The 12,312-nt window shown below is 40.8% G+C and overlaps 1 protein-coding gene across 1 annotated transcript; it reads right to left on the reverse strand.

The window, feature by feature from the left end:
- Positions 1-11,090: 11,090 nt before the first annotated feature.
- Positions 11,091-11,954, reverse strand: LOC126513105 (olfactory receptor 2A12-like). The gene has a single exon (XM_050161257.1). The coding sequence runs from the start codon at positions 11,952-11,954 to the stop codon at positions 11,091-11,093; it is 864 nt and encodes a 287-aa protein (XP_050017214.1).
- Between the last annotated feature and the right edge of the window lie 358 nt (positions 11,955-12,312).

The following is a 12,312-nucleotide window of genomic DNA, read 5'->3' on the forward strand; positions in this document are numbered from 1 at the left end:
CTGCTCCTATATGGCCCCTGCTGAAACCTTTTATGATCTCCCATGCTCTGTAATTTAAGTGGGATGCACAGATCATTAAATACTAAGCCCCCTTCCCTGTGGAGACTAGCCTCAGCACACAACCGTCCCTTCCATCTCCTCTCTATACACACATATTCCCATTAAAGCCCTCCCAGCATTCTGCATGCCTCTACTGCTCTCATACACTAAGATGCCCCTAGCCTCTCATCATGGAGGGGAACCACCACCTCCACAGTGCTGCCAAAATGGTGACCACAGCAGGACTTAGAAAGGCCAGGAAGCCTTCCCTCTTGTGCTACAAACTCCCACCCTAACACAGATAAGATACAACCTGCATTTCTTCTTCACTGGGTGGTTGCAATCTGAAGAATCCTGGGGGGTCTGATATGGTTTTTCAGCCCAGTTATTTTTGATTTTGCTTACAGTGTCCTAGCAGGTTGGTGACCCAATTCTACGAGTGCTGGACTCACAGATAAAGATATCAGGATGGAGTTTCAGACCAGAAAAAGAAAAAAATCTACATATGTTAGCTCCAACATACATAATATGCTTGAATCTGGATGGTTTAAGTTCAGGGACCCTAGGATATTCTTCACTATATAGAACATTAAGTCAAGCTAGGCTACAACAGACTACCTATCCCCTTTACCACAACAAAGTAAATGAAACAAAAAATCATTATTTGTCTGACCACAAAGTGCATGAAGCTGGACCTTTGTGCTGTGGTGTCTCCTTCAAAGACACTGACCATCGCTGTGCTCTCATGGATATGGCTTCTGTTGAGATCTTTGAACTCAGGACTCCATATCTTTGTGTCTCAACATGACTTAAAACAGACAGACATTCGTTAAATATTTATTACTTTAAAAACAGGAGAAAGGAAGAAGGAAGTAAGGACACAGGTTGATGAAAGAAAGAAAGAAAGAAAGAAAGAAAGAAAGAAAGAAAGAAAGAAAGAAAGAAGGAAGGAAGGAAGGAAGGAAGGAAGGAAGGAAGGAAGGAAGGAAGGAAGGAAGAAAAGCAGCCGATGAGGAAAGAGGTCTGGGGAGTTTGAGATGTGTGCACAGAAGACCTGGAGAAGGATGTTTGACTAATTATTATCTCTAGACCCACAGATGCCTGAAACCTACCCATAAAAAAAAAAAAAAACATCAATGACTGTCTTACCACTTGTAAATCCAGGGATTGTGTCACTGAGTGGCAGTTTCTTGCTGTTATGAGGAAAACCCATAAAGCAACTGAGTCCAGAGTGATGGGATTCTAGGCAGCTGAATGTACAGAAACATTCCAAAGTGCTGTAGTGTTTGAGGGACTGAATCTTTCACGTCCTCTGTAAGTAGGCCAGCCCCAGCCCCTGAAGTTGGCACCGTACAATTCTGCTTAACAAGGGTGAGCTCAAACATCTCTACCTATTCCCAGTAGGACCAGATGCTGAAGTTTAATGATCATATCTCCTCTCTGGGATTCACTAGGAGAGATGGAAGAGGGCCATTTCTGTTCCCAGTAGGGTTACTGAGATTATCCCTGGATGCTGTCAACAAGAGCACTACAAGGAGACCCTTGGGCATAGGGCATGAGGAAACAACCCATAGGAGGAGGAGTGGTGAGCTTTTCCCTTTTCTAGACTAATTGAGGAATCTGGTTGCCTGGTACACAGGTCAAAAACTTAAGTTCTCAGTCTGACTCCTCTTTTGCTGCCCAAACCCTGAGTCCTAACACTCAATGAGTCGACATTTGAGTCACAGTCTTCTTCTTTCCTCAACTACTTTGGAGAAATCTTAGTCCTCCCTGCTCTGCCACGTTATATCTAAGCAAGTTACCTAGAACCCCTGGTGCTAATGAGGAGATAACAATAATGCGAGTTGGAGGATGCTTATGAGAAAAAGATGAATGCTGATCTTGCAGAGAATTCAGTTGTGTTTCCTTAAGAGATATGGTAATTGGGTTAATTAGCATTTTAAAGTCTAGTTTCTTGAGTTCTTTATATATTTTGGAGATCAGACCTTTGTCTGTTGCGGGGATGGTGAAGATCTTCTCCCAGTCAGTGGGTTGCCTTTTTGTCTTAGAGACAGTGTCCTTTGCTTTACAGAAGATTCTCAGTTTCAGTAGGACCCATTTAATCAATGTTGCCCTTAATGTCTGTGCTGCTGGGGTTATACATAGGAAGCGATAACCTGTGCCCATCTGTTGTAGGGTACTTCCCACTTTCTCTTCTATCAGGTTCAGTGTGTTCAGATTGAAATTGAGGTCTTTGATCCATTTGGACTTGAATTTTGTGCATGGTGATAGATATGGGTCTATTTTCATTCTTCTACAGGTTGACATCCAGTTGTGCCAGCACCATTTGTTGAAGATGCTTTTCAAACCATCTATATTTCCAGTTCTATAGGATCTAGTACCCTCTTCTGACCTCCCCAAGGATCAAGCATACATGTGCTGTACATATGTATGTGTGCATGTATGTATGTATGAATGTTTGTATAAACAAAATGCTGATACATGGGGAAAAAATAAAAACAGTCAACCATGACATAGTAGCATAGAAGTCAGCAGTGACATCTCCATGAGAGTGTAGTGAGAAAACTCTCTGAGGGGCTCCTGCCTTTTAGATGCAAATAAGAATTTGGGTCCAAATGTATCAAGCTCTGGAGTATGTTCTCTTGACCTTGCTGTTATTCTGCCTCAATTGCCTCTCTTGTGAAATTTTGATAGTAATCTCTCCCCTTCTAGGCAGGCTAAAAAATAAATGTGATGATGTCAATACCCTGCTACAAGTTCTTGACAGTGTTCCCTGACTTGGAATCTCCACCCGTGCCTGCTGTCAGTGTCTTGGTTTCTTAAGGATTCAAAAGGAGAAGACTAGAATATAAAGTCTTCCTGTGACGTGTGATTGATTGATAAAGGGTTAGAATTCCTGTGAGCTGTTCCTTAAAGAAAGTCAATAGTAAAGGCTAATCATGAAATGAGAAAAAAAATTGTATTGGAAACAGAGACAGAGCGCTTAGGAATGTGGCTCAGCTGTAGAGCATCTGCGTAAAGGCAACGTCTGAGGCTAGAGTTTGACTCTGACCATTTTAAAGGCAGCGCAAGCTCTGAACTCTGCACATCCTGAGGAGCAACTCCATTTCCTGTGCTCTGTGTTCTAGCAGTTGGTTAGTGTGGCACATCTGACGGTTGAAACACTGTATAATGACATGCAGTCTCAACAGCTGTTCAGAGGAATGCATCGCAACCACAACATTGGCCATCATAGCTGTATTTACACCTTAGTAATTGGCAATCAGCACTAATCAGAAGCACCTTGGCCCCTGTAGCGCTGTTGTTAAGCCTTGTTCCACAGCTCTGACCCCAACTCTCCTCACTCCTGTTGTTGATCCTCATCAGCTCTGAGTACATTCGAATCCAGGCAGAGAGTTTTCTTAACCAGGATTGATAAGGAAACAGATTCAGCAAGAAAAAGACAGAAGTCACTGAGTGTCACATAAGGAATGACACAGCCACCATGCCCTGTTGTTTTTAGTCACTGAGATTTTATTATGGAATCATAGGGAGGGGCTCAAAAGGGAAAAAAGACACACACACACACCGTTTGTATTAAACATGGATTTCAACAAAGTGGCAGAGAAACAGTCACATGTGGGGACAGAACTTGGAAATGTGAAAAAGCCCAAAGTATCATAAAGAGCATATTTGTTATTTGGCAAAAGAAATAAAAGGTCAGAGGAAAAATAAAATAAAACAATGTTGTTGGTGGTTTTTCTCTCTTTCTGGGTGTGGAGTCATAACATAGTATCCTGGCTGCTCCTGGTGTTTTAAATCACTGCAGCCCAAAGAGATCCCCAAGAATGGCCCTACCTGCCCATTGCACAGATAATGAAAAGTGACCCAGAAGACATGAGTTATTTGACAAATGTCACCCATTTAGTGAATGGTAGAGTGATTTCCAGGGCCTGGACACTTGCTGCTTAGGTGAGGCTGAATCTGCCATTGTCGATGACATGCTTAATTGTGTGAGTTCAAGCTAATGGCTGTACCTGTGCTCTAACCAAAAATATTCCTGTTCCTCAGAGCTGGGCCAACTTCACAGTGGTTATGAGATCAACCCAGAGGTCAGCATGAAGGAGAAGGCAAATTCTAGATGTTCCATTCTGCACCAGAAGGACCCACAGACCGCAGGTGAGTACGGTGAGTGAGCTTCAGGAATAGAAGGCAGCAGATCCATAGCTCCCGCAACCAGGGACTGCTTAATTGGCCCCCAGATAACAATGCCTCATTAATGGATCACTACATAGGTGCTCATTTAATTATGAATAGTGTCAGACAAAAAAGTATGGTAAAACAAAACAAAAACATTTTTTCTATTTATATATGTGTGTGTGTGTCTAAGTATATAATAACCGTAATTTGTGTGTATGTATATGTTAAATTCATTTCATGAGGTCATTTGAAGGCTGCGGTTCATGTAACAGAAGTCTCTATCGTTAAGGTGTCAGTACACCCTAAACAGATACACAAATTCAATGTGTCTCTCCCATAATTGTAGCAGTCAGTCTTTTGAAATTGCCAAATGGATTCTCCAGTTCATTAAAAAGTGCTAGGGTCTCTGAAGAGGCCTATAGTTGTCTGACTAACAATGGCCCCACAGGCTCATATATTTGAACACTTAGTTACCAAACTGTGGAGCTCTTTGGAAGGATTAGAAGGATCAGGAGGCGTGGCCTTGTTGGAGAAAGTGCAACACTGGAGGTAGGCTTTGAGGCTTCAAAAGCCCATGCTGGGATCACTATCTCTCTGGCTGTGGATAAAGATGTAGCTTCCAGCTACCTCTCCAGTGACAGGAGTGCCAGCATACCCCTGCCATGGTAAATGATGGACTAAATCTCTGATGCCATAAGCAGGAACCCAGCTACATGTCTTCCTCTCAAAGTGTTGTCATGGTCGTAGTGTCTCTTCACACAGTAATCTTGTGACTAAGATAAGGCCTAACAGTCTTTAAAAATAATTACAAAGTGCAAGAATTCATATTTTTCACTTTTGAAACCATCCACAAGGCAATAGCAAACAGTTAAGCACTGGGCCAATCTCCTGGAGTCCAGTCATAGAGAGGGAGGAATGACATTGCAAGTAAAGGGGTCAAGACCATGATAGTAAAACTCACAGAAACAGCTGAATTGAGGTAGTGGGAGCTTACTGATCTCAGACTGACAACTGAGGAAACAGCATAAGACCAAATGAGGCCTTCGGAAAGAGGGTGACAGTTGTGTGGCATGGGCAATTGGTGGGACCACTAGCAGTGGAACCAGTAGTTATCCCTCCTGCATGAACTGGCTCCTTGGAGCCCATTCCCTAAAGAGGGATAGCTTTCTCAGCTTAGATACAGTGGGGAGGACTTTGGTCCTGCCTCAAGTGATGTGACAAACTTTGTTGACTTGTTATGGGAGGCCTCACCCTCTCCGAGGAGTAGATGTTAGGTGAGATAGGGTAGTGAGAAGGTGGGAGGAGTGGGAGGATGAGAGGGAGAAAGAACTGGGATTGGTGTGTAAAATAAAAATTAAAAAAGTAAATAATAGATGTGTAGGAATGGGCACCTTACCTTCTTTTATGGAAGATGAACCACAGTAAGCAAGACATACTTGTGACTGTTATTTTGGTTACCAACCTAACTAGACATAAAATCAGTGTTTTGAGTCAGATTTTCTTTTGGGACTGCCAGCTCCCAAATAATGACATGGAGAGTTTTTATTAATTATGGAAGCTTGGCCTTAGCTTATGCTCATTTCCAACTAGCTCTTCTAATGTAAGTTAACTCATTTCTATTAATCTACATTTTGACACACAGCTTGTTACCTCTTCTTAGTACCTTATGTCTGACTTTCTAAGTGTCTCACTGGTGAATCCCCCATGGGTTAGATTATAACCCAGAGTCCCCATCTTTACCTGGAGTCTCACACAACTTCTCCTGCCTAGTTTTTGCTCCTTCAGCTCTTTATTAAACAATCAGAATAAAACAGTGACATATTTTCACACGGTGTGATTAAATATCATGCAACATTTCCCCTTCTGTCTAAATAAAGAAGAATAGTTTTAACTTTAATATAGTAAAACTATATATAATAAGAACAACTATCAGTTAAAATTACATTCACAATGTCTAGTCCGTTTGCATTTGGCAAATTCAGAAAAATTATTCCATTATCAATCCTATCTTGGTGAGTCCAGGTTTTATACCTAAACTACTTTCTATTATTACATGTATTATAAAACTAAAAATATCTTTTTAGACCTTAAAACATTTTCTTAGATAAATAATTTTAACTTTTATGTTTCTCAATTTTATAAACTTTATATCTTTTCTATAAGTTTCTTTTCTGAATTTGGTAACAAAGAAAACCACAAAACTATAACTATCTAATGTGAAACTGCATCAAACACCAGAGAAGAGTATAATGTTACCTGAATAAACAGGAAGTGCAAGGCAGCAACTTCCAAAACAATAGAAATGACAGGAACAGATGGCTGCTTGGACAGCCTCCCAAGGTTCCTCTGTAACCTTGGGGCATTCATATTCAGCCTACTGGCCTAGAATATCTGATAGACATTTCTGTAAAGCAGGAATTTTTAAAGGACTGTCCTTCATTTTCCTTTCAAAGCTCTTTTGTATGCTGCTTGTTCAATTTGGACAGTATGTTCTAAACAGTCAAGGCAAGAGCAGTTTCTTGCTGAGAAACTAACTTTGTCACAATGAAAGCAAACTCCATATGGAGATTTTTGTAGCACATCATCCTTTTTGAAATACTTGTTACTGTCAGTAGCAGATGTATCTCACTGTCATGAAATCCTTATTTTATTCAAACATCTTAAATATTATACAGGTCTCTGAAAAGTTTGAAGACGACCTATCTATCTAAAATATATCTGTTTGACTTTAAAAACATACCTAATATGACTATAATTTTGATTGTAATATATGACTAACTACTAACCTGCATTTCTTAATTATGCTAAGCAGTTTGTAATAAAACTGATCAACAACTAGAACTTTACATTACGTTTTTATATGAGCTACACAGGTACAATACCTTAAATGAGAGTAGAAACATATATAGTATGTTCTAACAAAAATAGACTTGTATTTGCATCAATATAAAGAAATCCATACCAATGTAAAATATTTGAGATTAATAGTTTATTTTTAGTTTAAAAGTAGAATCAGTAATCTACCCTTTTATCCTATTATTCCTATGCCACATATCATACAAAAAAAAACAACAGGAGTAAATTTTCATGACATTGGATTAAAAAAAAACAATTTCTTAGAGCTACTGCAAAATAACAAGAAATAAAAGTGCTTGATCAGGTAGAGTGGAGAATTCCTTTAGCATCAGCACTACACGGTCAGATATGGGAGGATCTCTGAGTTTAATGCTAGCCTTGTCTACATGGTGAGTTCCAGAAGAGACAGAGCTTCATAGGAGAATCTGTCTTTTTTTAATTACATGAATTGCATTTTACCAAAGTAAAAACTTTTATAAAACAAAGGATATCATTAAAGAAGCAAAATTTCTCCCAGGTGTGGTTTCCCATCCTATAATTCCAGCACTGGGGAAGAGAAGAAAGAAAGATTGAAAATTCAAGATAATCTTCAAAATGTGGAATGTTTCAGGCTAGCCCAGGATATGCAATAATTCTCAAAAAATAAATATATAAGTAAACTGTAACATGAGGGCCTGCTAGTTGGGGTTTCTGTCCTGTCCAGTTCCCATGGTCTTTAGGTCCCAAAGAAAATCACACAGAGTCTACGTTAATGATAAACTGACTGGCCCATTAGCTCAGGCTTCTTATTAGCTCTTATAACTTATATTAACCCATTATTCTAGTATATGTTAGCCACATATCAGCAGGGTAGGTCACATCCTGCTTCTTACAAATGGTGCCAATGTGTGGACAACTGCATCCACATAAAGCCTGACAGAGCTTGGGCAGTAATTCTAGACAGAAAGGAATAGAGTAAAGCATGGCTTCTTGATAGCAGCAATTTCTTGGATCTGCTCCACTTACTAGAGACAAGCACTCTCATAAATGAGAGAGGCTTCCTGACTCAGCTTTAGCTGCAAAACCTTGCAGCTCTTTTAAAAGGTCCTGCCACGAAACACTTAAATGGTATTGATAAAAGCTGACTGCATGCTTTTTGGTTTTCAGCAATAGCAGGAAAAAAGCTGCACTGTTTTAAAATGCTGCCTTTCTGGGCCATCCTGCCAGTGCAAACTCTGACTCTTTGAGGCAGGAGGTCCAACTACAGAGAGAGCATTTGAGTGTTGTTTGTGGATACACTGTTGCAGCTTGCTTACTGGCAAGGACCTTGAAACACCATAGAGTTGTGGCAATAAACATGGCTATTGTTGGTACCTCCACCATGAGGCTGATATCTCAGAAAGCTAAGAAATGGGCTGGATCCAGCCGTCAAAGCCATGGATGTAATCCTCTCCATATTGCTTAGCAAATTAAAGACTCATGTGGATAGAAAAAAAGAGATATACAGTAAAGAGAGATTCAAAGATGAAGAAAACCTCTAAATGGTTTACAGTGTGTTAAAATTATATGCAGACTTGGGAGAGAAAAGAAAAAGGCTAAAGTCCTTAAAATAAAAAAGAAATAAAGAGAGTAATTGGGTGTGGTGGCATACACCTTTAATTCCAACACTTGGGAGGCAGAGGTAGATGGACCTCTGTAGGTTCAAGGTGTGGTAGCACACACCTTTAATCCCAATGCCTGGAAGGCAGAGGCAGACAGATCTCTGTGAGTTCAAGGTGTGGTAGCACACAACTTTAATCCCAGCACAGAGAAGGCAGAGATAGGTGGATCTCTGTGAGTTCAAGGACAACCTGGTCTATGGAGTGAGTTCCAGGACAAAGATACACAGAAACCCTGTCTCAAAGAGCCAAATATTAAAAATAGAGTTTAAAATAAAGTTGCATAAAGATGGAAAACACACAGAGAATCTGGATACTTTATGTTATTATGCTCTCTTTGAATTGTTTGAATGCTGAGGAAGGAGCGACAGCTGCTAAAAGATATTTGTTTATAAATGACGCTAAATTAATCCAATATAGGTATTTTGAAAATACCTTGACTTCAAAATTGAAGTCAAAAGGTATGTTACTTTGAAGAAGAGATTTTGCTTTTGTTTCCACAGGAACTGAGAGGCTGTGGATTCATTCTGAGTTAAGAAAAATCAGGTTGGTCAAGGAAGACCTCCTGAGAAATCTCCAGTAGGAACAGATGGCCTGGATATCTGAGTTCTACATCCAGAACAGATTCAAGACTGCTGTCTGAGATGATCAAGACTCACAGGATACTCCAGTCAGGACTTGATCATAATTCAAAATTTTCTTTAGGTCCTCATAAGATTATCAGTACCCCCAACCAGCAGGAAGTAGCCTGGAATACTATGCCCACACTCCCCAAAAAAAAAATGGACTATGGATGTTCTGTTTTTTTTTTAAATGGGGGTATGGTGCAGGACAATTATGTATTCTGTCAATTATGTTTTAAATAAATGCTGCTTGGCCAGTATCCAGGCAGGAGGTATAGGTGGGACAACAAGACAGGAGGTAGAGGCAGAGCAATGAGAATAGGAGTATTCTGGGAAGAAGGAAGCTTTCTCCTCAGTCCTGTCCAGACACTGAAGGAGCAGGATGTGACCTGCCCCACTGAAAAAGGTACCAAGCCATGTGGCTAACATAGATAAGAATAATGGGTTAATAGAAATTATAAGAGTTAATAAGAAGCCTGAGCTAATGGGCCAATCAGCTTATCATTAATGTAGACTTTCTGTATGATTTTCTTTGGGACTTACCAGCTGTGGGAACTAGGCAGGACAGAAACCCAACAAGCAGGCCTTCATGTTACAGTAAACAATAGTAAGGAATATTAACTATGAATGAAGGGTACTCATTATCTAGAAATACATGACCACAGAATAGAACTGGAAGGTCTGAGGCCTCCTTAAGAAAGAATAATTCAGTCACTGAATCATAGAGGAATCTGCTGATTGGTCAGTTAAGAGGTACTCTGAAGATAGTAGGCAATCCATTCCCATACAAGAGTGGAAAGAAAGCCAGCAGTCAGCAGTCAACAGCTGGACATGCCCTTGGTGGCTGCCTATGAGGAAAAAAGTTGGAAAGGCTCTGATGAGACCTAAGCTCCCTTCAATGCCAGCATTGTCACTTTTGACAGAAGAGGCAATGTCTGATTTTCCTGTAGACCACACTGAATTTACATGTGAAGTTCATTCTCTGAACTGTATTACCTCTCTTCCACACTCTTATCAGCTTACCTCTGTCCTAACAACACATGCTGTGCTACTTAGCATTCTGCTGCCTCTACTGTGCTATCCACAGTTAACATGCTTGTATTGGTTTATAAGTATGCTGTCGTGTTATGGGAACATAATGCACATGACTTGCTGACTCCTAAGTAAAGAAACTAACACATCAAACCATGGACACAGAATGTGTATTGCTTCTCTCTAGACAAAACAAAACGTCCCACCTCCTGCTGCCAGGCTGACTCATACTACTTTTTGATTGAGAGAATGTGTAGAAAGAGACACGGGTTATTCTTGAGAAGCTCAGTCATAGTGAGTTTGCCCACTGTTCCTTTCCTTCTGTTCTAGGATGACATGTTGGAGATAAGGTTCCTCCTTCAGGATGGATGTGAGAGAACAGAAGGTCACTCCCAACCCACAGATACAAGCATGAACAACAAATGATTATTTACACTTATAACCCAGTAAGATTACTAACATTTTAGGAATTATATATTAGTATAGCCTGTAAATCAAGATAGTCACCCTGGTTTCACAGGGGTTTCTCTCAGTTACCAAGTACTATGTTTGTCAAATACACAAGACAGCTAAATAAAATAAAAATTCTGTCCCTTTACCAAAGAGTGGATAATCCACTCCAGCGTCTCCTGGATCCTGGTTCACTAGTCCACCCTACCATGTGCCATCACCTTGAGAAATGCCCTCTTGATGTCTTTGTTCCTCAGACTGTAGACCATTGGGTTTAGCAAGGCACTAAAGGCATTGTAAAAGAGTGAATCTGCTTGTCTCGCTCAGGGGAATAGCTGGAGTTGGGCCTCATGTAGATGTAAGTGCCTGGACCATAAAAGAATGAGACCACAGTCAGATGGGAGGCACAGGTAGAGAAAGCCTTGCAGCGGGCTTGGGTGGACTTGATCTTGAGAACTGCCATGGCAATATGAATGTAAGAGGTCACAATAAGGGAAATTGGAATAAGAAGCATAAAAACACTCAAGCCCTGGTCCACCATCTCAATGAGGTGGGTATCCATGCAAGCCAGGCTACGCACTGCAGGACTTTCACAGAAATAGTGGTTGACCTTGTTGGGTCCACAGTAGGGTAGACTCATGGTGAAGAAAGTATGTAACAAAGCAGAGAGGAAACCACAGACCAAAGATCCAGTTGCCAGTCGTATGCACAGTCCCCAGTTGAGGATGACAGTATAATGCAGTGGGTAGCAAATGGCCACATACCTGTCATAAGCCATGACAACAAAGAAGGTACACTCAGTTATACCCAAGCCACTAAACACATACATCTGCATCCAGCAGGCAGCAAAGGAGATGGTCTTAGAGTGAGCAAGAAGATTCAACAACATCTGGGGCAAGGTGGTAGTGACATAGCTCATATCCAACATGGCGAGTATGCAGAGGAAGAAATACATGGGAGTGTGCAGATGTGAGTCCAGGCAGATCAGCAGGATGATGAGTCCATTGCCCATGACTGAGCTCAGGTAGATGAGAAGGAACACAGTGAAGAGGATGCTGTTGGTCGTGGGGTCACTGGAGAAGCCAAGCAGGATGAACTCAGAAACCCGGGTTTGGTTCTGCCCTGGAATCATCCACATAGTGGAGGCTGAAAGAGAATCATATTCATCTAAGAGTCACCTGACACAGGCCAGCTCCACAGGCAGAACAGGGAGATAATGGATATTGAGTTGGCATAAAGGTTAAGAGACTGACTGCTGTTCCAAAGACAGATTGCTCAGAACTGTCTGTGCCTCCAGTTCCAGGCAATGTAACTTTCTCTTCTTACTTCCACAGGCGAGACACACACATGTTTGCAGACATGTATGTAGGCAAAAACCCATATGTATAAAATAAAAAAAAACAGTAGTATTTAATTAAGAAAAGGTAGGATGTGAGTTCTGAGCACACTGTTCAGTTTCTGTGCATCTTCTCAAGTTACTGAACCTCCCCATGTCT

The sequence above is a fragment of the Alexandromys fortis genome, unplaced genomic scaffold (genome assembly GCF_014885135.2).
Source record: "Alexandromys fortis isolate MF-2015 unplaced genomic scaffold, M_Fortis_MF-2015_v1.1 scaffold_122, whole genome shotgun sequence".
Classification (NCBI taxonomy): Eukaryota; Metazoa; Chordata; class Mammalia; order Rodentia; family Cricetidae; genus Alexandromys; species Alexandromys fortis.

Coding starts and splice junctions, on each gene's coding strand:
- LOC126513105 (XM_050161257.1), bottom strand. CDS start 11,954: ATGTGGATGATTCCAGGGCAGAACCAAACCCGGGTTTCTGAGTTCATC.